Source organism: Mobula birostris, chromosome 2 (genome assembly GCF_030028105.1).
Source record: "Mobula birostris isolate sMobBir1 chromosome 2, sMobBir1.hap1, whole genome shotgun sequence".
NCBI lineage: Eukaryota > Metazoa > Chordata > Chondrichthyes > Myliobatiformes > Myliobatidae > Mobula > Mobula birostris.
The window spans coordinates 9,332,916-9,360,396 of record NC_092371.1 but is presented as its reverse complement, the minus strand read 5'-3'; the positions used below and the strand labels follow the sequence as shown (position 1 = coordinate 9,360,396).

General features: G+C 43.5%; 1 protein-coding gene across 2 annotated transcripts in view; it reads right to left on the bottom strand.

The window, feature by feature from the left end:
* Positions 1 to 27,481, bottom strand: part of ash1l (ash1 (absent, small, or homeotic)-like (Drosophila)) — a 408,509-nt gene that overhangs the window by 89,624 nt on the left and 291,404 nt on the right. For both annotated transcript variants that reach the window (XM_072282409.1, XM_072282400.1), the window contains exon 8: positions 7,477 to 7,550. In XM_072282409.1, coding sequence (XP_072138510.1) covers positions 7,477 to 7,550 — 74 coding nt within the window. The remainder of the gene's footprint in view (positions 1 to 7,476; positions 7,551 to 27,481) is intronic.

Here is a 27,481-nt window from a genome sequence, read left to right as displayed (position 1 = left end):
AACAAATATAAAATACATGATTTAAAATGAATGGGAGTAATGTAAATAAATGATACTTGGAATTGGATTTGGATTTTGGGTTAAAAGATTATGAATTTTTTGTTTTGATGTGATGATTGACGTCAAATATGTTGTTGTATAAAGTAAGAGGGGTAGGCGTAATAAGCTGTAGCTTTAGCCTACACCCTTTCGGTCTGTTTTAAAGAATATCTATGTTTTTTTGTTGTAATTTTGTCCAATGAAATCATCATTGAAAATGATGCTTTCTGTTATGTTTGTACTGACCGAAATAAATTTCATTCATTCATTCCTGATAACTCAATCCTTTCAATCCAAGTAGTGTCCTGTGACTATTTTCTAAACCCCTTCAGTTTAATGACATCGACCAGAAATGCACACAATACTCCGAAGTGTGCTCTCATCAACAACCTATCATATATTCTAATATGACTTCCCTATTCTTGAATTTAGTGTTCTGACCAATGAAGGCAAGTTAGCCAAACTCATCCTTCACCACCTTACCTGTGTCACTATTTTCTCTATACATCTGTACCCGAGTATCTCTGTTCTACAATGCTCTTCAAGCCCTGCCCTTTACTGTGCGGTTTCTGCCCTGGGTGAACTTTCCAAAATGCAACACTTGCACTTGCCTGAGTTGAATGCCATCCGCCATTCCTTAGCCTACTTTCCCACTTCATCACAAACCCGGCTGTCCAGGTAGGCTCATTGTCTCTGCCTGCTCCTGCCCCACTGCACTTGTGTCCCCATACCTTGACTCTGTTCCAGCCCCCCCCAACTTAGTTCAGTCCCTCCCCACCTACATCTGCGAGAGCACTCATGCTCTTGATCTCCTCACTAACTTTCAATTCCCTGGCCCTGACTGCCTCCTTTTCACATTGGATATCCAGTCCCTATTCACTTCTGTCCCCCATCAAGGAGGTCTCTGCTTCTTTTGCAACAAAAGATCCAACCAGTTCCCCTCCACCACTTTCCTCCGTCCGGCATCATCCTCAACAATGTTTTTCTTTGGTTCCTCCCACTTTCTCCAGACTTGAGGGGTAGTCACGGGCACTTGCATGGGCCCCAGCTATGCTGCCTTTTCATTGGCTATGTTGAACAGTTCATACTGCAAACCCTAATGCTCGCCAACTCTTCTTCTGCTACAATGAGTGCACTGGTGCTGCTTCATGCACCCATCTGAGCTTGTCAATTTCATCTCCTTTGCCTCCAACCTCCACACTACCTTTAAATTCACTCCTGACACCTCCCTGCCCTTTCTCGATCTCTCTGTCTCCATCTCCGGAGACAAACTCTTGACTGATGTCTTCTGCAAACCTACAGATTCCCATGGTTCTCTTGACTATACCTCTTCCCACATGTCTCCTGTAAAAATGCTATTTTCTTTTCTCAGTTCCTTCATCTCCACCGCATCTATTGCCAGGATGCAGCTTTCCTTTGCAAGACATCAGAGATGTCCTCCTGCTTAAAAAAGTGGGGTTTCTCTTCCTGCACCATTGATGCTGCCCTCACCTCATCTTCCCACCACCTTAACAGTGATAGAGTTCCTCCTCCTTACCTACTACCCCATGAGCCTCTGCAAGTAGCTAAAGTGCTACACCTGCCCATTCACCTCCTCCCTCATTGCCATTCAGGGCCTCAAACAGTCCTTCCAGGCGTAACGTTTCAACTGTGAATCTGCTGGGGTTGTCTATAGTGTCTGATGCTCCCGATGCAGCCTCCTTTACACTGGCATAACTTAAGGGACCGTTTTGTCAAGCACTTCCACTCCCCCCACCAAAAACAGAACTTCCCGAAGGCCAAACATTTTAATTCTAATTCTCACTCCAGCATCTCATAGCAACACACATCAAAGTTGCTGGTGAACGCAGCAGGCCAGGCAGCATCTCTAGGAAGAGGTGCAGTCGACGTTTCAGGCCGAGACCCTTCGTCAGGACTAATGAAGGGTCTCGGCCTGAAACGTCGACTGCACCTCTTCCTAGAGATGCTGCCTGGCCTGCTGCGTTCACCAGCAACTTTGATGTGTGTTGCTTGAATTTCCAGCATCTGCAGAATTCCTGTTGCCAGCATCTCAAAGCCTCCTTTTGTGCCACAATGAGGCTACCCGCAGGGTGGAGCAGCAACACCTTATATCCCATCTGGGTAGCTCCAACCTGATCGTATGAATATTGATTTCTCTTTCCAGTAAAAAAAATTCCCTCCCCTCTGGCCTCTTAACTCTCACCTGGCTCTTACTTACCTCTGGATCTTCTGCTCTTTCCCTTTCTTATACTGTCTACTCTCCTCTCTTATCAGATTCCTTCCTCTCCAGCCCTTTGCCTTTCCTATCCACCTGGCTTCATCTGTCACCTTCCAGCTATCCTCCTTCCCCCTACCCCCACCGTTTTATTCTGGTGTCCTCTCCCATCCCTTCAGTCCTGAAGAAGGGTCTCGCAGTGAAATGTTGACTGTTTATTCATTTCCATAGATGCTGACCTGCTGAGTTCCTCCAGTATTTTGTGTGTGCTGCTTTGGATTTTCAGCATCTGCAGAATTTCTTGCATTTATAATCTATATCCTGTTGTAACTTCATACAACCTTCTTCACTATCCACTACACCATCAATTTTTGTGTCATCCGCAACCTTACCAATCTTGCCAATTACATTCTAATCCAACTTGTTAGTTTAGATGACGAACAACTCAGTACCAATCCCTAAAGCATACTGCTGGACCTGACTCCCAATCTGCCACCGTCAGTGTCTCCTTCCACAAAGTTTCATATCCAGCTGGCTAGCTTACTCTGGATCCCTGGTGATCTAGCCTTTCAGACTTGTCTGCCGTGAGGGAATCTTGTCAACAGCCTGTCCACATAGACAATTTCTACTGCCTTGCCCTGTCAATTCACTTGGTCACCTCTTCAAAAAATGCAATCAAATTCATTAGACACAATTTCATGCAGAAAGCCATGCTGACCATCCCTAAACAGTCCTTGCCTTTCCACATGCAGGTAAATTCTATCTCTCAGAATCATGTCCCGTAATGGTTCCACTCCTGACATTAAGCTGCAGCTTTTTGGTTCTTTTTAGTTCTGATGAAGGGTCTCAGCCTGAAATGTTAACTGTTTACTCTTCTCCATTAATGCTACCTGTCTCTTGATATTTCCTCCAGCAATTTGTGTGTGTTCCACTGAGCTGTGTGTGTTTTGACCATCACTCTGGAGATAAACCAGCCCAAGGAATGGGAGACACTTAAAGGTCCAACACCAGGACAACAGAGCACCAGGATGGGCTTGCAGAAGACGCCTCCCCCACCAACCTCCTCTCATCGTTACTCAAGACAGGAAGCGAAACTCCACAAAGCAACTTAAAACTGCAGGAGCATATGATTAGGCACATCAAAAGACCGTAAGTACATGCTGTCCCTAGACAAAGGAGGAGTTCCACTTTTACTGAAGTAGATTTTATCCACAAGTCAGAAAATACAGAGGAAAAAAAGCATTCTCTATGCTTACTGTACTTCCACAGTATTGTAATGAAAAAACATCAAAATCACATAAAAAGAAAAATTACTAAAAGTGGAGAGAGGGGGAGGAAACCAGTTTGCTAATGCACCTTATTATTTACTAATTTATTTGTGGTCTGGCGGTTATACACGTATATGGCTGAATGACAATAAATTGGACTTGACTAATCATAGGAATGAACAAATGTACATAAATCAGACTTCTAAGTTTAATAACATTGTGGGAGCTCAATTGTATGTAGGGATGTCCATACACTGGGTGTGCAAGGGAATGGCCTGTAATCCTTCATGCTAAGATTTAGAGAGACCAAATGATCTCTAATCTCGGACATTGCTCTTGCTCTCTTTTTCAACATGGGGGCAAAAAGTTTTAGCTCGTCTATTTCCAGACCATTTCTAAAGTCAAATAATGTGAATTCAACTTTGCCTTGGTGAGATATCTGGGAACAGTCTCTGGGCAACTTCGGCAACTCTCCATCCCAAGTGACTGCAGCCAAGTTTCTTGTGAGGCATAATTTGGACAAGCACCCACCTTTCTGTGCTCCTTTCCCTGTTCCACCTATTGGGACAATCTGAGCTTTACTGCAGTTGTGCATGTAAGAGTCTTCAATCAGATCTTCCTTCCCACACATTCCTCTCAATCTTGTTCACCATTTGTCAGAGCAGAAAAAATACTTTCAAAAAGAATAGTGTAACCAGAAAACAACCTTGCCCTGATCCAGTTTTCTTTTAGAGATCAGATACAGCAGAAAGTCAAACTTTCAACTTACTGTTAAAAGAGAGCAAGAGCAATGTCTCAGATTAGAGATCATTTGGTCTCACCAAATTATAGGCAACTTTTTCTTCACTGGAGGAAATACCAAGAGACATTACTGTTGATATCCGAGCAGCTGTGTGATTTGAAAACAAGCTTTTATTCTGGTCTCAACAAGCTCCTCCATTACTACATCAACATGAAATTCCACTAAATGCAACAGCAAGAGGTCAAGTTCTCACCCTTCTTGGATTGCAACAATGAAAAACTACTATAATCAGAGAGTCCATCTCCTCAAATATGAGCTGTTTAAGCGTTAGTCAGTTCCTTAAAGTTGCTATAGATGGGGGTGGTAGTGGAATGAGCTCCCACTACCTATTAAATGCTTCCAATGATGTGTGTCTTAAACAGCCTCCGACAACCAAGTCTAGCTCCTGGCTTTCACGTGTGGCTTAGCTACTAAGCCCAGCAGAACCACTTCTACTGACAGAAGGGGCAAAGACCAGTCACAAGCACCTTAAAACCAGCTGCTTCAGGCAGACAGGGCTCGTCAGCCACGGCTGGAAGCTCATTAAGGAGAAGGAGAACTCTGACCTCAAATCTCCAGTGCCTTGCACTTAGACCCACTCGGAGTAAACCCCAAAGAAAAGTCTGGAATAGTCCTGCACTGAGTTCAACCTTGAGTGGTAACTCCTGCAATGCCACTGGTGCCAAACTGTATTGATCGCTGCCGTTTCTTTGAATTACTCAGCTTCGTGACGAAGGGGAGCTTGCTACATGGGCAAAACCCATGGTCGACCCCGACCAACGGAAGGCCTCTCAAGCATTGGTGTGAAAGTAAAGATGGGTTGAGGACTTTCCCTGTGTAACACCCAGGTTCAGGAACAGCTACTTCCTTTCAACTATTCAGTTCTTCAAACAACTTTGTTGTTGTCGTTGAGCGCCATTGAGCTCTCGTTGACTCATGGCGATGCTATGGATAGTGTAGTTGCCCACAGGGCTTTTGTGGCAAGATACAGAAGTAGATTGCCAGGCTTTTCTTCCATGCAGATACTGCCGCTGCCCAGGTTGGGATCCGGCCGGCGCTCAACCGTCTTGTACACCTCTAAACTCTAGAGTTGAGCAACACTATGACCACTTTGATCACTGCACTAAAATGGACCATGTTAGTATTTTGTTCTAACTGTGTTGTAAAAATTAGGTTTGGTTAATTAGTGCCAGGTAGCTTAACTGGTTAGAGTGTGGGGCTAAAAACGCCAAGATCATGGGTTCGATTCCTGTACAGGCCACTGAAAAATGTTCTGTGAGGGACATTTCAGCAGCAACAGAACATCAGCCCTCTTCTAATCCAGTGGAGAAGTTCACTCCCCTGCGACAATACTGCCTTCAGCTCACATAGTCATTATTTGGGTGGCAGAGTACCATAGCGGTTAATGTAATGCTTTACAGTGCCAGTGATCTCAGTTCAATTCCCTCCTCCGTCTGTAATGTACATTCTACTCGTGACCCCACGGGTTTCGTTTGGGTGCTCCAGATTCCTCCCTTGGTCCAGAAGACCCACAGGTTAGGGTTAGTAAGTTGTGGACATGCTAAATTGGCATCAGAAGCATGGCAGCACAACTGACTGCCTGCAGCACTGTGCTGGTCAGTGCCACAAATGATGTATTTCACTGTATATTTTGATGTTTTGAAGTATAGGTGACAAATAAAGCTAATTGTTTATTGTATGCTTAATAGATTTTTTTTCTGGTGCATACTACTTATATGGTGCTATGTGCCTGTGACGCTGTTGCAAGTAAGTTTTTCATCGCAACTGTGCAGACATGTACATACATATATGAGAATAAACTCAACTGTTACTTTGACCAGAGTCCAAGTCCATTATTGGAGGAGAAAGAATGTAGAGGGTGGTGGTAGTGAAGGGGGACAGGGAATTGGAAGTGTAGTGCAAGAGGCTGCAGATAGGAGGGGACACAGCCCAGATCAATGCAGGCACAGTATCTACAGGAGGCACTGCCTCAAGAAGGCAGCATCTGCCATTAAGGATTCTCACCATTCAATCATGCCCTCTTGCTGCTACCATTAGGCAGGAAGTACAGAAGCCTGAAGACGCACACCCCCAAGCTCAGTAACAGCTACTGCCCTACAATCAACAGGTTCTTCAACTGACCTACACAAACCTAATCCTACTTCAACAATGGAACACTACAGATCATGTCTTCCGCTTCATTAAATTTGTTTGATTGTTTTGTTATGCTCAAACGTCTTGTGTTACAGTCTTCTTTTCCTCCCTCTCCAGCATAATTTATGCTGCGTGTTGCCCACACTTGATGCCTGTGACGCTGCTGGAAGCAAGGTTTTCATTGTACCTGTACCTCACTGTACTTGTGCACATGACAATAAACTTTAACTGGAGATGACCATAGCTGGGTTTCTAAGATAAATCTTGGCTCAAAACGTTGACTGTTTATTCCTCTCCATAGATGCCGCTTGACCTGCTGAGTTCCTCCAGCACTCTGTGTGTTGATTTAAGATAAGTTTTGAGTGCAGGTATGAAGTTGAACAATCCGTCCTGTGAAAGCTCATGGCTACAGGATAATTTGGGGTAAGGGAAGGGCTTGCTCAGGGAAAGCCCAACCCGGTTGTTGCCTTTTCCCAAACATCCTTCAATTTAAAAATTTTCACTCTTCTATACAAATCCCTCCATACCTATCTCTAATATCCCTGTGAGACCCATCACCCAGCAATTCCAACATCACTGCACACTGTCAACCTCTGTTGACCAGCCCCAAATCAAGCTGCTTCACCACAGAAAGACAAGTTTTCAGTCGACTTGGCTCCAAGGCTCCACAATTCCCTCTCTGGACCTTTTTTTGTCTCTTGCACTCCTTCTCGAAGGTAGTCCTGAGAAACTCAACTGGACAAAGCTCTGTTTTAAATGCACCGATATGTCCTTAAGGGGCTCGGGGTCAAAGGTTCATCCAATGAAGCTTATGTCACCATGGGATGTTTCACTACATTACAAATGGGCACAGTTATTCCTGTGTTACTCAATATCTGTCACAACCTCCCTCTAACACCTACGGTCACCGTTGTCAGTCAGCGCTGTGCAGAAGGTAAGGATGTACGAGAATGGGATGGGAAGCAAGCAGATGATGACCTTGGAGAGAGATGAAAGCAGTTCCCCTCCACATGACGTACCTGATTGTGTTTCCACTGCCACAGGATGTCATATGGCAACTGGAAGTCTATCCTCTTCTGCCTCAAGTATTTGCCTGGGAAAAAAAAAGGTTGACATTTAGGATAACTGCAGTAACCAAGGCAAATACATCAGCATCAGCTTCTGCCACAATATTTACCTGTGTGCGTGACAGTCACTTAGTCACTCACTCTCTGTGTGGCAGCTTTTGTACTCCACACAATGACACCTCCCCTCCTGCCACTCTGGCTTACTGCACAACTCCAAAAACAAATGACACCACATATTTAAAGATCAAAATGGGTTAAAAAGGTAGCTTGCTCTGTATTAGTCACCTCAAACCATGATTTGCCAAGTGTGATAAAAGCCCATCTGAGCGAACATTTTTCAGCACTTAGGACTTTGTAATCTTATGGCCAGCAGGTGTGATTACGCCCAAGTTTAGCAGGAAACCAGGGAGCCAAGGTGCCATAGTACAGCGGTCCCCAACCACCGGGCTGCAAAGCATGTGCTACCGGGCCACGAGGAAACGATATGATTTGGCGATATGAGTCAGCTGCACCTTTCCTCATTCCGTCACACCCACTGTTGAACTTGAATGTACACGAGGTCATTACGCATGCGTCATCCAAGTCAGCGCGGGAAGGAGATCAACTCCTCAAGCTTGCAAATGACGACGGGCTGAAAAGTATGTTTGACATAACATCTCTGCCGGCATTCCGGATCAAAGTCAAGGCTAAATATCCTGAGATAGCCACGAAAGCACTGAAAACATTGCCTGCATTTCCAACGTATCTCTGCAATGAATGCAACGAAAACTAAACTGCGGAATAGACTGGACATCAGGAACCCCCTTCGAGTATCACTGTCTCCCGTCACCCCTCGATGGGACCATCTTGTTGCAGGGAAACAAGTCCAGGGCTCCCACTGATTCAGCGATATTGGTGTGTTGCAATGATTTTATATGTTCATATGGGGAAGATATGTGCTGTGTGTTTAATATCCAGACGTTACTTAAAATGTTATGATGCTATTGACCTATAAGTGACTTATATAACCATATAACAATTACATCACGGAAACAGGCCATCTCAGCCCTTCTAGTCCGTGCTGAATGCTTACTCTCACCTAGTCCCACCAAGCTGTACTCAGCCCATAACCCTCCATTCTTTTCCTGTCCATATACCTATCCAATTTTTCTTTAAATGATAATATCGAACCTGCCTCTACCACTTCTACTGGAAGTTCGTTCAACACTTACTTCAAGCTCCCCTGTCCTCCCCTGATAATTGACTTATCACTATATTCATGCGAGGAAAATATCCCGTGTGTGTTTAATATTAAATTCGTTAGATAACCCCTTTTAGAAATGAAATTGAGTGTATTAGCCAATTATCACCTATATTCCGGTCGTGATTAACAGCCCCCCCCGAACAGAATTGCCAAAGACGATTTGTAGAAAAAAATCGGCACGTACCCACATGCGCACACAGGTACACGTGCAAGGCTTCATGGTCATGGTAGTCTTTCTCGGGGTAAACACAACGTATTTGACTGCTACTCTTGTCTGTTGGCAACCCTACCACTCACCCCCCGCCCCTAGTCCGCAAGAATATTGTCAATAATAAACCGGTCCACAGTGCAAAATAGGTTGGGGACCCCTGCCATAGTAGCATAGCAGTTAGTGAAACACTATTATAGTTCAATTCCCATGTCCTTTGTAAGAAAGATTGTATGTTCTTCCTATGAGCATGTGGGTTTCCTCTGGGTACTCCAGTTTCCTCTTACAGTCCAAAGTCACCCGGTTGGGAGGTTAATTGGACATTGTAAATTGTTCCACGATTAAGTCAGTGTTAAATCGGTGGGTTGCTGGGTGGTGAGGATTGGGCTGGTAGGGCCTGCTCCTTGCTGTATCTCTAAATAAATAAAGAGCCCTGATTGAGACTTTCTGCTGCCTTTGACTCACCCCCGCCCCCCAGAACTGTCCGAGATCACAGGTAATGTGTGTGGAGCTAGAACATTATGAGACTGGTGACCTTGAAGGGATCAGTGACCACGAAAGGAAGCTGCAGAAGTGGGTACAATTACAATGTTTAGAAGGCACCTGAACAGTTTCATGTATAGGGAAGGTTTGGAGGGATGTGGGGCAAACAAAATCAAATGGACAAGCTCATATCTTGGTCAGCATGGATGAGTTGGGCTGAAGGGCCTGTTTCTGTGCTCCATGACCATCTCCTTGCAGCTCTTGATTCATATCATTCCAACAGTCCAGAGACTGAATTAAGTGGCGGTATCCACGCCATTCTTCGCCGAACAGTGTCTAGGGTGTCACCACCAGGGTTGGGTTGGGGTGGGGAGTGGAGGTGGAAAGGAGACCTTGTCGAAGAGACCTTCACTTATGTGTGTGACTTAAGGCTTCAGTTTCAGCTGCTGTGCTGCACGCAGTGAGGCATCTTCTGACGCTCTGGTGCAGAGTTGCCCTTTTTGTTGCAGAGAGGCATCTGCTTGCTCCATTGCAAGAACGAGTGGCAGTTCAAGCTCAAAACATGTCACCCTGACAAAAAGGTACAATCTATACCTCCACTGTATTCTCCATACCTCCTAATAAGGTCCAAGCCTTGACAATACCTTGGTGAGCTTGGTGTTATTGTACACACAAATTCTGGAAGCCATAACTCTCACATTTAAATCTGGCATCGCATCAGCATCCTTACACTGGAATATACAAAGATATCTCAAGTTTAAAGCCATGTTTTTAGCTTTTATTTATTTAGAGATAAGTATGGTAACAGGATTTTCTGGCCCAATGAACCCGTGCCACCCAATTACACTCATGTGTTCAATTAACTTACTAACCTGTCCTGGAAATGTGGGAGGAAACTGATTAACTGGAGGCAACCCATGCGGTTTCAGGGATAACGTACAAGCTCTTTACAGATAGGCAGAACTGAACCCGAGTTGCTGGTGCTGCAATAGTGCTAAGCTAACCACTACACTACTATGCTTCTCAAGTGCAGCAGTGTTCTCATACAGTGCCACACTGTTGCATGCACCACCCTTTGAAGATGTACAAGCATACAAAAGGCCACTCAGGACTGCTCCACCTTTTAATAAAACCACTTTGGTGGATCAGAAGAACATTAATGTCTTTTGCAGATGTTTTTGGAGCATCTCTGGAGCCTGGGACAACAATATTCAGTAATTCTATGATATTAAACACATAGATAAAAAATTAAACCACAGTAGCAAGCCCTAATTAACTTTGTAATTAAATGCCCAACTAGAATAATACCATCTGCCTATACAATGTCGACATTCTTCCGGTTCCTTCACATTCACGTGCCTATTTAATAACAGTGCAATCACTTGAGTTGAGTATGATGTCCTCCTACTGGTGGGTCTTCAGGTGGCTGTAGAGGCTAATCTTGGATCCACAGAAGTGGAGAATACCAGTGCGTGACTTTGTTTAATGTGGAGAGGCTGATCCAAACACAGTCACCATGTGGTCTTTGACAGATTGGGGTCAGGGTCAGTGTCAGTGTCCAGTAGTATGGAATATAAGATGACTGGGGACCCTTCAATGCTGCAACCTTGGTCCACCTTCACGTCATTGTGATGTGTCATCATCTTCCACCAGGTCCACCGTTGAGGGCTTGGTGGATCATTCATTATCTGGAACTCCCCCTCAACCTTACCACCAGGGGTGACTCCACCAGGAGCTAAGTGCCAGATGACCACACTCCAGATGGTGTTATTACCACTGACACATGCTGGTGATAATAAACCTGATTCTGATTCTCTCGAGATCTCAGGAACTCATAAGCCTCTCCACCATGACAAGATGACAATCCTCAGAGAAGTATTGACTAAGAGCCTCTTGAAAGCCACTACCATATTTGCTCCCACCACCAGCCCTGGCAATGCATTCCAGGCATCCACCATTCTGTGTGAAAAAACATGCGTGAGTATCCACATAAAATGCCTGTTCTCTGGTATTATAGACATTTCAACCTTGGGAAAAAGATTCTGGTTGCCTACTCTAGCTATGCTTCTCATAATCTTACAAACCTCTACCAGGTCTCCCCCTCAGCCAGAGAAAACAACCTAATGATGTCCAACTTCTCCTTATAGCACATGCCCTCTAATTCAAGTAGCATCCTGGTAAACCTCTTCTGCACCCTCTCCAAAGCCTGCACATCCTTCCTGTAATGGGACTTGTTAACTGCTGAGCATGAGTTCTCCTTGGGCACCAAATGGCTGATGCATTTTCCTGCCTCACCAAGGCAGTTCTGAGTGAAAGTGAAAAGGACTTTGTTAGTATAAGTCTTCTTTCACGGTATCTCTAGTCTAGCCAGTCCTGCTTGTACCATCTCACTCAAGCTGATCGATACTGTGAATTCCACTAATGTATTTCAAGATCTTCACCAGGTCTTCGCTATTTAAAGCAAAAAAAAAGACATTTCAGATTAAAACCCTGCATCAGGACGGAGAGTAGAGGAGGAGACAATGATGCTCCCCACAAGTTCTACCTGACTCGCTGAGCGCCTCCAGCAATTTGCTTTCTGTTCCAGATTCCACCATCTGCAGTGTCTGGTCTCCCCATTGCTTGGTGTTCTGATGCAGTGTCTTTCCCTGAGACGCCGACTTACATCTTGTGTTCACAGATGAAGATTGACCCACTGAGTTGTCCAGCATTCTGCTTATTATTTTTCACTGCAGTGTTTTGATGTTTTCTCTTGTCCTTCTGCCAGCCACACTTCACATTCAGTACTGTTGCCGTCTCCTTTCCTTTGGCTTCAGAGATAATTCACAACTGCAAAACCTGGAAGACGTCCACACTTGCACCCACAGTGATATTCTTAACACCAGGGCAATGCACACAAAATGCTGGAGAAACACAGCATCTGCAGAATCTCTTGTGTTTAAAATATTCTTAACACCTTCATTTACTTTGATTAACACAAACCAAAAATATATTAAAGAGGGTTGGAGAAAGCAGTTAATCTTTGGAAGTTCTGTGAAGCCACTGATGAGTCACATTTTATACTATGGGGAATTACAACTTAAGCTTTCAATGGTGCCACTGCTGAACGAACACAAACACATGCAATTTTTCTTCGCAAAACAAAAAAGAAAATGTGCTGGAAATACTCATCAGGTCTGGCCACATCTGTATGAAGGCCATAAGATAGCGGATCAGAACTAGGCCGTTGGGCCCATCGAGGATGCTCTATCAATAGAGCATGGCTGATTTATTTTCCCTTATCAAATAGGGAATATTTATTTTCCCTCATTCTCTTGCCTTCTCCCTATAATCTTTGATGTCCTCACTAATCAAGAACCTATCAACCTCCACATTAAATATATCCAGTGACTTGGCCTCCACAGCCATCTTTGGCAATGAATTCCACAGGTTCACTATCCTCTGGCTAAAGGAATTCCCTCATCTCTGTTATAAAAGGACATCCTCGTTTTCTGAGGCCGTGTCCTCTGGTCCTAGACTCTCCCACTATAGAAAACTTACTCTCCACATCTACTTTTATAAAGTAAGTCAAAGTCAGCATGGTTTCCTTAAGAGGAAACCTTGCCTGACAAATCTGCTGGAACTCTTTGAGGAAATAACAGGCGAGATAGACAAGGAGAGTTGGTGGATGCTGTTTACTTGTATTTTCAGAAGACCTTTGACAAAGGTGCCACACATGAAGCTACTTAGCAAGATAAGAGCCCATGCTATCACAGGAAAGAATTCAGAAGAATAAGGGGGGAATCTCATTGAAACCTATTGAATATTGAAAGGCTGAGACAGCGTGGATGTACAGAGGATGTTTCCTTACAAAGTTCAAAATAAATTTAATATCAAAGTACATACAATGGCATGCAAAAGTTTGGGCACCCCTGGTCAAAATTTCTCACCCTGAACACCGGTGTGCCTCAAGGCTGTGTGCTGAGCCCTCTTCTGTACTCCCTTTTCACCTATGACTGCATTCCTGTATATGGTTCTAACTCCATAATCAAGTTTGCAGACAACACCACAGTGGTTGGCCTGATCAGAGGGGATGACTAGACAGCCTACAGAGATGAGGTCCAGCACCTGGCCGCGTGGTGTGCCGACAACAATCTGGCCCTTAACACCCAGAAGACCAAGGAGATCATTATCGACTTCAGACATGCTAGCAGCCAGACTCACGTCCCCTTCCACATCAATGGAGCTGTAGTGGAGCGTGTATCAAACTTCAAATTCCTTGGTGTCCACGTTTCTGAGGATCTCACCTGATCCCTGAACTCCTCCATCCTGATCAAAAAGGCGCAATAGCGCCTTTATTTCATGCCGAGCATCAAGAAAGCTCACCTCTGTCCCGGGATACTGACGGACTTCTACCGCTCTACCATTGAGAGCATACTCACCAACTGCATCTCAGTGTGGTATGGCAATTGTCCCGTATCCAACTGCAAAGCACTCCAGCGTGTGGTGAAAACTGCCCAGTGGATTATCGACACCCAATTGCCCACCATTGAGAACATCTACCATAAACACTGCCTGGCACAGTGAAAAGCATTATCAGAGATGCATCTCACCCTAACCATAGACTTTTTACTCTCCTCCCATCCGGTAGGCGCTACAAGAGCCTCTGCTCCCGCACCAGCAGGCGCAGGAAGAGCTTCTTTCCTGAGGCTGTGACCCTGCTGAACCTCACATCACAGCGCTAAGCAGTATTGCACCCACATTGTACTATCTCAGTACTTTTGTATTTGTGTGCTGTAGCACTTACTTTTTATTCACAGTTACTTTGTACATAACACTATGCTTTGCATTCCTGGTTAGATGCTAACTGCATTTCATTGGCTTTGTATCTGTACTCAGCACCATGACAATAAAGTTGAATCTAACCTAATCTAATCTAATCAAAATTTCTGTTACTGTGAATAGTTAAGTGAGTAGATGAATTGATCTCCAAAAGTCATAAAGTTAAAGATGAAATATTCTTTTCAACATTTTAAGCAAGATTAGTGTATTATTTTTGTTTTGTACAATTCTAGAGTGAAAAAAAGGAAAGGAGCACCATGCAAAAGTTTGGGCACCCCAAGAGATTTGAGCTCTCAGATAAGTTTTACCAAGGTCTCAGACCTTAACTAGCTTGTTAGGCTATGGCTTGTTCACAGTCATCGTTAGGAAAGGCCAGGTGATGCAAATTTCAAAGCTTTATAAATACCTTGACTCCTCAAACCTTGTCCCAACAATCAGCAGCCATGGGCTCCTCTAAGCAGCTGCCTAGCACTCTGAAAATTAAAATAAATGATGCCCACAAAACAGAAGAAGGCTATAAGAAGATAGCAAAGTGTTTTCTGGTAGCTGTTTCCTCAGTTCATAATGTAATTAAGAAATGGCAGTTAACAGGAATGGTGGAGGTCAAGTTGAGGTCTGGAAGACGAAGAAAACTTTCTGAGAGAACTGCTCGTAGGATTGCTAGAAAGGCAAATCAGAACCCACATTTGACTGCAAAAGACCTTCAGGAAGATTTAGCAGACTCTGGAGTGGAGGTGCACTGTTCAACTGTGCAGCAACACCTGCACAAATATGACCTTCATGCAAGAGTCATCAGAAGAAAACCTTTCCTGTGTCCTCACCACAAAATTCAGCGTCAGAAGGTTACAAAGGAACATTTTGGAAACAAGTCCTGTGGACTGATGAAGTTAAAATAGAACTTTTCGGCTGCAATGAGAAAAGGTTATGTTTGGAGAAAAAAGGGTATGGAATTTCATGAAAAGAACACCTCTCCAACTGCTAAGCATGAGGGTGGATCGATCATGCTTTGGGCTTGTGTTGCAGCCAATGGCACGGGGAACATTTCACTGGTAGAGAGAAGAATGAATTCAATTAAATACCAGCAAATTCTGGAAGCAAACATCATACTGCCTGTAAAAAAGCTGAGGATGAAAAGAGGATAGCTTCTACAACAGGATAATGGTCCTAAACATACCTCAAAATCCATGATGGACTACCTCAAGAGGTGCAAGCTGAAGGTTTTGCCATGGCCCTCACAGTCTCCTGACCTAAACATCATCAAAAATCTGTGGATAGACCTCAAAAGAACAGTGCAAGCAAGACGGCCCAAGAATCTCACAGAACTAGAAGCCTTTTGCGAGGAAGAATGGGTGAAAATCTCCCAAACAAGAACTGAAAGACTCTTAGCTGGCTACAGAAAGTGTTTACAAGCTGTGATACTTGCCAAAGGGGGTGTTACTAAGTACTGACCATGCAGGGTGCCCAAACTTTTGCTTCGGGCCCTTTTCCCTTTTTTGTTATTTTGAAACTGTAAAAGATGGAAATAAAAAAGTAACATTGCTTAAAATATTAAAGAAATGTGTCATCTTTAACTTTATGCCTTTTGGAAATCAGGTTATCTTTTACTCATTTAGCTATTCACAGTAACAGAAATTTTGACCAGGGGTGCCCACACTTTTGCATGCCACTGTATATTTCACCAGACACAGTCCTGAGATTCATTTTCTTACAGGTGAGCTCAACAAATCCAATAACCATAATAGAATCAATGAAAGACCGCATCAACAGGGCGTACAACCAGTGTGCAAAAGACAATAAACTGCAAATTACAAAAAAGAAATAATAATAATAAATAAACAAACAATAAATACCGACATGAGATGAAGAGTCCTTGAAAGTGAGTCCATAGGTTGTGTGAATATTTCAGTGATGGAGCAAGTGAAAGAGAATGAAGTTATCCTCTTTGGTTCAAGAGCCTAATGGTTGAGGGGTAATAACTGTTCCTGAACTTGGTGGTGTAAGTCCTGAAGCTCCTGTACTTTCTTCCTAATGGCAGTACTGAGAAGAGAGCATGGCCTAGGTGGTGGGGGTCCCTAATGATGGATGCTACTTTCCTGTGACAACACTCCATGTATATGTGCTCAATGGTGGGAAGGGCTTTACTCATGATGGACTGGGCCACATCCACTACCTTGTGAAGGATTTTCTGCTCAAGGGCAATGTGTTTCCAGATCAGGCTTTGATGCAGCCAATATACTGTTAACCACTCATCTATAGAAGTCTGTCAGTTTTAGATGTCATGCCAAATCTTCACAAACTACTAAGGAAATCGAGGTGCTGCCAAGCTTTCTTCATAATCGCACATGTGCTGGGCCCAGAAAAGGTCCTCTGAAATGATAACAAGAAGGAATTTAAAATTGCTGACTCAATCTCCGAATGATCCCCCAATGAGTACTGGCTTATGGACCTGTGTTTTTCTCCTCTTGGAATAAATAATCAGCTCCTTAGTCTTGCTAACACTGAGTAAGAGGTTGTAGTCGTGGCACCACTCAGCCAGATTTCCAATCTCCCCTCTATATGCTGATTTGTCACCACCTTTGATTCCGCCTACAACAGTGGTGTTGTCAGTAAACTTGAATATAGCATTGGAGCTGTGCTTAGCCACATAGTTATAAGTAAAAAGCGAGCAGAGCAGAGGACTAAGCACACAGCTCTTGGTGTACCCGTACTGATGGAGATTGTTAAGGAGATGTGATTGCCAACCGAACTGACTAGGGTCTGCAAGTGAAGAAATCAAGGATCCAATTGTACAAAGAGATACTGAGGCCAAGGTCTTGAAACTTATTGATTAGTTTTGAGAGGATAATAGTACTGAATGTCAAACTATGGTCAATAAAGAACATCCTGATGTCCAGCTATTCCATGGTTGAGTGAAGAGATGAGATGGCATCTGCTGATGACCTGTTGTGCTGGTAGGCAAACTGGAGCAGAACCAAGTCGCTTAGGAACATAGAGATATCGGGGTAAGTTGTTGTTGTTCTTGTTGTTGTTGTTTTTATGCAGAATGGGCTGCCGGTGATGTTGGTGGAAGTGGATATGATACGGTCTTTTAAGAGACTCCTGGACAGGTGTACGGAGCTCAGAAAAATAGAGGCTATGGGTCACCCTAGGTAATTTCTCAGGTAAGGACATGTTCGGCACAGCTTTGCGGGCTGAAGGGCCTGTAAGGCACTGTACGTTTTCTATGCTTCTCCATGTTTTGATGGTCAAAGTGAGCATAGAAGGCATTGAGCTCATCTGGAAGTGAAGCCTTGTCACTTGATTTAACTTTATAACAGGTGGTAACATTCTAGCCCTGCCACAACTGTCAAGCATCCTTCATTGATTCGAGTTTAGTGAGGAATTGTCACTTTGCCCGCGAGATGGCTTTCCGGAGATTGTACCTAGACTTCCTGTAACTTTCTTGGTTGCCAGACTTGAATGCCTCTGATCTGGCCCTCAGCAGATTGCAGATCTCATGATTAATCCAGGGCTTCTAGTTGGGGAAGACTCTGAATGATTTTGTGAGGACACACTCATCTACAACTATTTTTCTTAAATCCGTGACAACCGTGGTGTATTCATTCAGATCCACAGATGAGTCTTTGGACACCATAGTGGGTGAGTCTAGGATCAGAGGGCACAGCCTTAGAATAGCAGGATGTCCTTTTAAAACAGAAGTGAGAAGGAATTTCTTTAGCCAGAAGGTGTTAAGTCCGTGGGATTCATTGCTATGGACAGCTGATGAGGCCAAGTCATGAGTATATTTAAAGCAGAGGTTGATTAAGTTCTCGTTTAGTCAGAGTGTCAAAAGTATGGGGAGAAGGCAAGAGCATGGAGTTAAGAGGGATAATCATCCATGATGATCCGTGTGGTCTAATAACCCGAGTGGCCTCACTCTGCTCCTATGTCTTATGGTCTCTATGCAGGCTTTCAATATTTGATAGGTTTCAGTGAGATCCCTCTCCCCCTTCTTCTAAACTCCAGTGTATACAGGCCCAGAACCATCAAAACCTCCTTATACATTAACCCTTATATTCCATTCTCGTAATTGGGATCAAAATTGCTCATAATGTGGTCTGACCAATGCCTTACAAGACCTCAGCATTACATCCTTGCTGTTATGTTGTACTCCTCTAGAAATGAATGCTAACAAAAGAGGTCGATCTCCAACTTGAAACTGCAGACTATCCCACTCTCCACAGACTCAGACTGACCTGTTGAGTATTCCCAACATATTCTGTGTTTGCTTTAAAATTTCCAGCATCCACAGTTTTCTTTATGAGTTTTATAGCCATCTGTGATTAGGATAAAAACATCTGAGAACCTTGCATTTATTGTGAGAGATGTTTTGAGATTCCTATACTCATTTTTGGCCAACAAACTGTAATTACACCAATCTTTAAAATTTAAATTTTTGTTGTGCAAATGAATGACCAAGCAAGACTGTATCATGGTGTCTTGAGTAAAACACAAACAAAATGCTGGAGGAGGTCAGGCAACATCCACGGAGAAGAATAAATAATCGACTTTTTGGACCAAGACCCTTCATCAGGCTCCTGAATTTCTCCAACAGTGTGTCACTCTGCAGAATCTCTTGTGTTTATCATGGACTACGTGCTGAAGTACCAGAGCAGATCAGCCTCACAACACTCTCCCAATCACTGCCAGTACCCTGGCCCAGATGAAACAGCTGGTAATCAAGTATTGACAGGGTACTGTATGACTCTCACATTTAAGTTGGAAGAAAATGATCAGAAGTTGCTTTAAGCTCAATCCTTCAGCCTGGTCCCAGGTTGCCTTGCCTTCCCACAGCCCAGAGGTCAGAAAGACTCCTCTGTAAACTCTAGAAGGGCGAGAAGGGCGCCCCTCTAGAATGGAGATGATGAAGAATTCCTTCAACTGGAGAATCTGTGGAATTTATTGCCAAGAATGGCTGTAGAGGCCATGTCATTGGGTATATTTAAAGTGGAAGTTGACAGCTTAATTAGTAAGCATGTCAAAGATTATGGGGGGGAAGGCAGGAGAATGGAGTTGAGAAGGGTAATAAATCTGCTTAAGTGATTGAATATTGGAGCAGTCTCAATGTGCCAAATGGCCTCATTCTGCTCCATCATGTCTTATGGTCTTATAAACCAATGCCGAGTTTCATGGTTTACAGTTCAGAATCAGGTTTATTATCACCGGCATGTGTTGTGAAATTCGTTAACTTAGCAGTAGTAGCTCAATGCAATAGATAATATAGAAGGAAAAAAATAATAAGATAAAAGTAGATCAATTATAGTTTGTGTATATTGAATAGATTTAAAATCCTACAAAAAACAGAAATAATATATATTAAAAAAGTGAGGTAGTGTTCATGGGTTCAATGTCCATTTAGGAATCAGATGGCAGAGAGGAAGAAGCTGTTCCTGAATCGCTGAGGGTGTGCCTCCTACCTGATGGTAACAGTAAGAAAAGAGCATGCCCTGGGTGCTGGAGGTCCTTAATAATGGACACTGCCTTTCTGAGATGCCACTCCTTGAAGATGTTCTGGGTACTTTGTAGGCTAGTACCCAAGATGGAGCCAACTAAATTTACAACCTTTTGCGCCTTCTTTTGGTCCTGTGCAGTAGCCACCCCCATAGCGGACAGTGATGCAGCTTGTCAGAGTGCTCTCCACGGTACATCTATAGACTCACCCCAACATTCTGAAGCCTCCACTATGGAAATATCTAATTGTTGTGTAACAAATCCCAGTCTGTTCCCTTCCACCACGCAATAGATGAGGCACTTTATTCTGCACTGTTGATTTTTTCCCTTGTACTACCTCAATGCACTGATGTGAGGAAATAGCCTGTATGGATCAAAGTTCAAAGTAAATTTATTATCAAAGTACAAATACAACACCATATACTGTACAACCCTGAGATTTGTTCTCGTGAACATACACAGTAAATCCAAGAAACACAAGAGAATCAATGACAGACCGCACTCTACAGGATGGATAAACAACGTGCAAAAGACAACAAACTGTGCAAATACAAAAGAAAATAAACAAACAAACAGGCAATAAGTATTGAGAATATGAGATGAAGAGCTCTTAGGTTGTGGGAACAGCTCAGTGATGGAACGAGTGAAATTGAGTGAAGTTATTCCTTCTGGTTCAAAAGCTTGATGGCTGAAGGGTAATAATTGTTCCTGAACCTGGTGGCATTGGTTCTGAGACTCCTGCACCACCTTCTTGATGGCAGCAGCAAGAACAGAGCATGGCTTAGATAGTGGTGGTGGTGGGATGATCCTTAATGATGGTGGCATGCAAAATACCCTTTTATACTCTACCTTGGTACCTGTGATAGTATCAAACCAAATTTACCAAATGACTGCACTGTCTGAGAACAGTAAATGACCTGGGATCCTGGCGATCATCTCTCCTTCATATGTTTTACAAGCTTCTACAAGCTGGCTGGGCATGTCGATAGGGCGACGGCAACCTGTGAGGATTTATTGGCCGTGGAACAGGCTGTGATGTCTGCATGCACAATGAAACACTATACAAGAAGTACGGCGGTGTCAGTTTCCAGGAGGTTTTGTTGAACCCTGTGGGGTGGTGATGATGTTCACTTCTTGGATCACACTTCACTGGCAGCCTCATTGGCTCATTGAACAAGTTCTTTCTCAGTAGCTGCCTTGATCACATACCACAGGCACAGCCTGGCTTACATCACAGAAGACGAAGTGAACAAGGGTCAGATCTTCAATAAAGCATTCCACCTTCTTCTACTCCTGCATAGCTACTTGTTGACATTAATGCGGTTGGATCTGTGCTGGACGGAGCACTGTCCACTGCTTAAAGCCTTATTTGAACTGCCTTGTTCATTTGATTTATCTTTTTTCCTCCAGTAAAATTCTTTAAAACAGATCCTACAGAGCTGGATCCAAGGACAAACGCAACCCTTCGCAAAGCATTACGTCTCATTATTTCCTTCTTTCAAAGCAAAAGCCAGAAGCCCATTCTTGCATGCTTTAGTGCTGAGAAACGAGCAGGGATTGCCAGGAAGAATCACACCACAAGATGGATATTAGGAGATGAATTACAAACACGAGCCTGAGCCAATAGCTTTCAGTTATTGTGCACTTGCAGAAGGCAGAACTCTTCAGCTGTGTGGCACTGTACAAAAGCACCTTCCTCTTCACTGTTCCTTCCTATTCTAATCTAATGCTGGTAAATAACGAAGTTATTTGAACAAAGATGGATTACAACAAAAACAAGAAATCCAATACAAAAACTCAATTCAAGGTAAAGTACCATTTCATTTCCATGAACTTTCTAAAAGCAACAGGACAAGGATTAGTTAAAATATATACAGATGCTATGGATAACTTTTTCAGCTGACCATTTTAAATCCTTTTCTTTTCCACCCCAACTCTCTCAGCAATTTGAGTATCAGCTCTCTCCATCAGGACCCAGAACCATTCCAAACCAAATGCTACAGCATCCTCTCTCATTAAAACACAGTTCTTTCTTTAATCAATTTGAATCATGGGCTCCTTTTGTGTTTTAACTACTGCTTGCAGAATTCCACCTCAGGCTCACCTATCATTCGCTATTAATGCCCTGCTGGTAATAAGCCAGGTGAACTAGAACCACTCGAGTGGCTGAATCAATATCCCTGGACACAGATTATCATGTCATGTCACAGAATGGGAGAGGGTGTACAAAAGCTGGAGAGAGAGCTGCGTAGAGATAACCAAAAGTACAATTCTAGGAAGTTCTACAAATGTACCATGGAGAGCATTTTAACTGGTTGCATCACCATCGAGTATTGAGGGGCCACTGCACAGGATCAGAAAAAGATGCAGAGGATTGTAAACTCAAGAAGCTCTATCATGGAACATCTTCAAAAGGTGATGACTCAAGAAGACGCCATCCATCATTAATGACCCCCATCAGCCAGAATATGCCCTCTTCTCATTACTACCATCAGAGATGCAGGAGCCTGAAGACACACTCAATATTTTAGAAACCGCTTTTTCCGCTCAACCATCAGATCTTTGAATGGACAATGAACCCATGAACACTACCTCTCTTTTTATTTGCTCTCTTTTTGCACTACTTATTATTAATATACATACACATACATATTGTAATTTAGTCTTTTTATGTATTGCACTGCAGCCACAAAACAAAAAATTTCACAAGATATACCAGTGATATTAATTACTTTTCAGATTCTTGAGGCTTTGTTAATGCCATTGAAGTCAGACATAATAACTAAGCATATCTGTGCTACTGGCTGGAGGCTAGAGAAAAATCTAAAAACAGACGTGTACATCTCCCACCAAATACATTTGCTGTGTATCCTTAATTCCCTTGAACACAGGGGCTCCCTGAGGCTCAAGGCAATATTGTACTAAGTTGCAGGCAATAGATGTTGCTAAGCTTTGGGAGCATACTCACTAATATATAAAAAAATACCATTGTGTTTTTAAACTTAGCCTGTTGTCCTTCGCTGTCATTCTCTGGCGAACTGGAATTTATCCCTTGAGACCACTCTGATCTGGGTATCAGAAAAGGGTTCTTCAGACTTGGGCTCCTTGGATACTTACCGTGGTTATTGGCAACCCTGGGTGATGTTGATTCATTGGAAGGAAGCAGTTGGAACAGCTCAGATGTGAGGAATGCCAGAAAGCAAATGTACATCAACCACCTCTGACTCACTCTTCACTCAAATATATACACTCAGTGGCCTCTTTATTAGGTACACCTGCTTGTTAATGCAAATATCTAATCAGACAACCACGTGGCAGCAACTCAATGCACATAAACATGCAGACATGAAGAGGTTCAGTTGTTGTTCAGACTGAATGGGGTAGAAATGTGATTAAACTGATCTTGACCATAGAATGACTGTTGGTACAAACAGGGTGGTTTTAGTATCTCAGAAACTGATCTCCTGAATTCTCACATACAACAGTGTCCGGACTTTGTGGGCGAAAACACCTTGTTAGAAGAGAGGTCAAAGGAGAATGGCCAGATTGGTTCAAGCTAGACAGGAATTCAAATAACCACACGTAATAACAGTGGTGTGCAGAAGAGCATCTCTGAATGCACAACACGTTGACGTTGAAGTGGATGGACTACAGCAGCAGAAGACCACAAACATACTTAAAGTGGTCACTTTACTGAATACAGGAGGTACTTCTGAGTGTAGATGGATTGGGACTGGTAAACCACTGGTAAACCTGCAGTTATAAGTAGATACCGATTATCATGGCATCACTTACATCAGCCTCAGACTAAAGAATGGTGGATATAAAATGTAGGGAACTGCTTTGTGCAACGGTTTTCTATAATCAGTATGATTGTAACTCCACAAAGACACAAGGCAAGTGCCACAGAAGCTTCTGGTAAGCCAGCAGTTTCAGTCAAGTTTCTTGTCATGTGCACAAGTATGGTGAGTTGCAGCAGAATCACAGCCACACAGGCACAGACAGAATATAAATGATATACAAACACAGGAAATTCCGCAGATCTGCTCAAGATGGCACCTGCGTACAACAACAGGAATTCTGCAGACGCTGGAAATTCAAGCAACACACATAAAAGTTGCTGGTGAACGCAGCAGGCCAGGCAGCAACTTTTATGTGTGTTACCCGCGTACAACGTTCCTTTGGTTGACATCTCCTGGATAGACTGTGAAACCAGATATTTCACTTCTTTTATGTTTTCTTTTTTGTCCTGGATGTGATTCTGGAACTGTTGGAGCCTGTGATTTGCTGTTGGAGATCGCTTGGGTGCTCTGCAGTCTTAGAGAGGATTCCTGGAAACAGAGACAGCGTGCACAAACTTTGTGGCAGGCAGGCTGTGGGACATGGTGTAAGCCATTGTTCAACTCCATATTTTCGATTAAAGTTTCCATTGTTTGCCAATTAAAGTGACAAGGGAGATTGAAGCATCAAGGCGAATGTGGAAGGTGAAAGCCAGCAGCCTGTCTTTTGATGGCTCTGCTATGGAGAGTGAAGGGAATGCTGCTGGGCCCAGAGAATGATGCCCAGGTTTTTTGCGTTTGAATGTGGACTTGGGACTACAGTCTGGTTTTCAGTCTTACAGTTTTTTTTATATCCTGTGTTTTCTGCCTGATCTTTCTTGGTTTTTTTTGTGCAGTAGGAGAGACTTTGGGGTTGATGTGCCTGTTACGTTTTGTTCATTTTTCATTGTGTGGAAGGAGGAATTTGGGGATAGATGTATCTGTTCCCTCTCAGTCCAATTTTTTGTGTGGGGAGGGGGGATTTTGGGGGTTGATGATCGCGCTGCCTTTCTTGGTTTCATGGCTACCGTGAGAAGAATCTCAAGTTGTATACTTTGATAATAAATGAACTTTTAACCTTTACATGCTGGAAATCCAGAGCAAAACACACAAAATGCTGGAGGAACTCAGCAGGTCAGGCAGTGTCAATGGAAATGAATAAATAGTCGACAACTGGGCTGACAGCCTTCATTAGGACAGGAAAGGGGCAGAAGCTAGAATAAGAAGGGGGGGAGGGAAGGAAGCAGTTAAAAGCTAGCAGGTGATAGGCAAAACCAGGTGAGGGGAAAGGTGAATGGGTGAAGGAGGGTGTGTAATGAAGTAAGAAGCTGGGAGGTGATAGGTGGAAAAGGTAAAGGGCTGAAGAAGAAGAAATCTGATAGGAGAGGAGAGTGGACCATGGGAAGAAGGAAGTTCCTGATGGTGAAAGAAGAGGACAAAAATGACTGCGCAAAAACAAGACCTTAGTGCACAAACAAATTAAGGCAAAAATCAGAGAGAAGTCCATAATAGTGCAAGAGGGAGTCTGTTGTGTTACTGAAGGTGGCATTATGGCTGTGCTGGCTGGTTCAAGAACCTGATGGTTGTATGAAAGTATCTGTTCCTGGACCTGGTAATGTGGGACATCAGGCTCCTGTACCTCCTGCTTGACAGTAGCAGCAAGACACTGCAGTCTTGCAGTTTGTAGACTCAGGAGAGGAGGAGGAATAGCTGACACAGAAATCTAACGTTCCAGATTGCTGCCCGGTAATTTGGATGACTCTCCCTATGCACGAAGGTGCTTCCAGCAGATTTTGCCACAGGCCCCTAACAGAGTGGACCATTAGAATCAGATGAGCCAAAAAAAGGAGCAGAAGTAGAAGCCAAACTAAACGCATCCTCCTTGGACATTCTTAACAGCACATTTCCATTTCTGGATAGAACAGACCAGGAAACGAGGACCCTAGCTGAGATACTAATTCCTACTAATACAAGGCCATCACAGGCAGAGCCTGCCACACTAATGGGAGCCTCTACAGGTGGCTCTGCCTCAAGAAGATGGCATCTATTATTAAGAATACCCACCAGCCGGATCATACCCTCTTCTCACTGGTACGGAGGTAGAGAGGCCTAAAAACCCACACTACCAGGTTCACAAGCAACTACTTTCCTTCAATATCAGGCTCTTGAACTGATCTGCACAATACCAACACTACCTCAGCATTACAACACTAGGGACCATGTCTAGTACTACCATCAACTTATCTCTGATTGTGTTTGTTTTTTTTTGGACGAAGTTCCTGCTTTAGCAGTCTTCTTTATCACCCCTCCTTCCCCCAGTAATTCTATGTATAATTTATACTTTATGTTGCCTGTACTTAATGTGCCGGTGCAGGGGCAAGCAAGGTTTTTATTGTACCATAACTTTTCTGTACTTGTGCACATGACAACAAACTTGACTTGACTACCCAAAGTGCCAGTGGGTTATCTGGGGCGAGGAACCAGGGTGGGAACAGCCCAAGAGAACACAGAGACCCAGAGAGAGGGCAGCTGCTCTAGAAACAGATGGCATTTGTGCATTAGTTTCTTTAGAACCAGATAAAAGGAATAAGGGAACATCAAATGCAGATTATCATTTTTAGTAATAACTCAAATATGGAAGGGGGAGGGGGAGGATGAGGAGAAACAATCAACTGGTGCAACTCAGCATCTGTGGGGAGTGGGGGTACTGTTGATGCTTTGGGTCAAATCCCTGTATCAAGACTCTTTTTCTCCCTTCATCTTCCAAATGAAGACAAACGGGTCTAGAAAAGGAAGTTTCAGAAATGGTACATGTGAATTTGAGAGCATGGTGTAAGTTATTGGCAAAGATGATAAAACCTGAGATACACAAGGGTGTAGGAAGCAACACCGAAACAATTGTCAATGTCACAGAGAAAGAATCAGAAGTGGCACCAGAGAAGGTATGGCACAGCGACTGTTGCATGCAACAATGAAAATACACAAAGGTGCCCATGTCTATACTTTTAATCCGCAGGAAGTGAAAGAAGTCAAGAGAAGTTGTTCAGGGTGAGGACATGTTCAGCCAGTCCTGATGCAGGGCTTTGACAATTCACCTCCTCCCACAGATACTGTTCGACCCACTGAGTTCCTCCAGCAGGTTGCTTGTTGCTTTGGATTCCAGCATCTGCAGTCTCCCATGTCCCAAATCTATTCACTGTACTGTTTCAGTCATTGTAAAGAATAATAGCAGTGTGGTCTTTAAAATTAACTGAATGCCTTGCCAAAGATCAGCAAACATGAGGTAAACCAGTAGATCCATTCAAACTAACCAGGCAGCTCATCAGTGTGTGAATTACATTGAGGCAAGCTTTTCTACTTAGAAATACTTCATTCAACTCAAGAGGTGAGAGGTGCCAAGGAGAAGTGAAAATATTTAGAATTTCATTCTCCCCCAGTACTCCCCTTGACCTTACCAAATAAAACAAATGTCTGCTTTCAAGCACTGTGGAGGACTGCCAAGTGCAGAAAGCTGTTAACAGAGGGCAGCTGCTGGCAAACCCAAAGGCTCTTAACCCCTGTAACTTTGCTCACTGTTTAAGAGTATTTTACCCCAAAGGAATGTGAAGTAATTAACACGACCTTTATCTTTATGCACTGTTTATTTTATCTGACTTTCTCAGTGGCAACGGCTGCTGCAGAGGAAAGCTGAAGGCATCACACATTGGTGGGTCTGTAATAAATAATCCCTGTCTCCACCTCCCTTGCACCCTTTCAGCTCTGGAGAATGTACAGGAATATATCCAGCCAGTGTTGCAAGTGGTAAATGAATACAAAACTGTAAATGGCAGCTTGATACAGTAAACCTGAGCTGCAACCAGAGAGGAAGGATTCCAAACCCTCCTGTTATGTGTA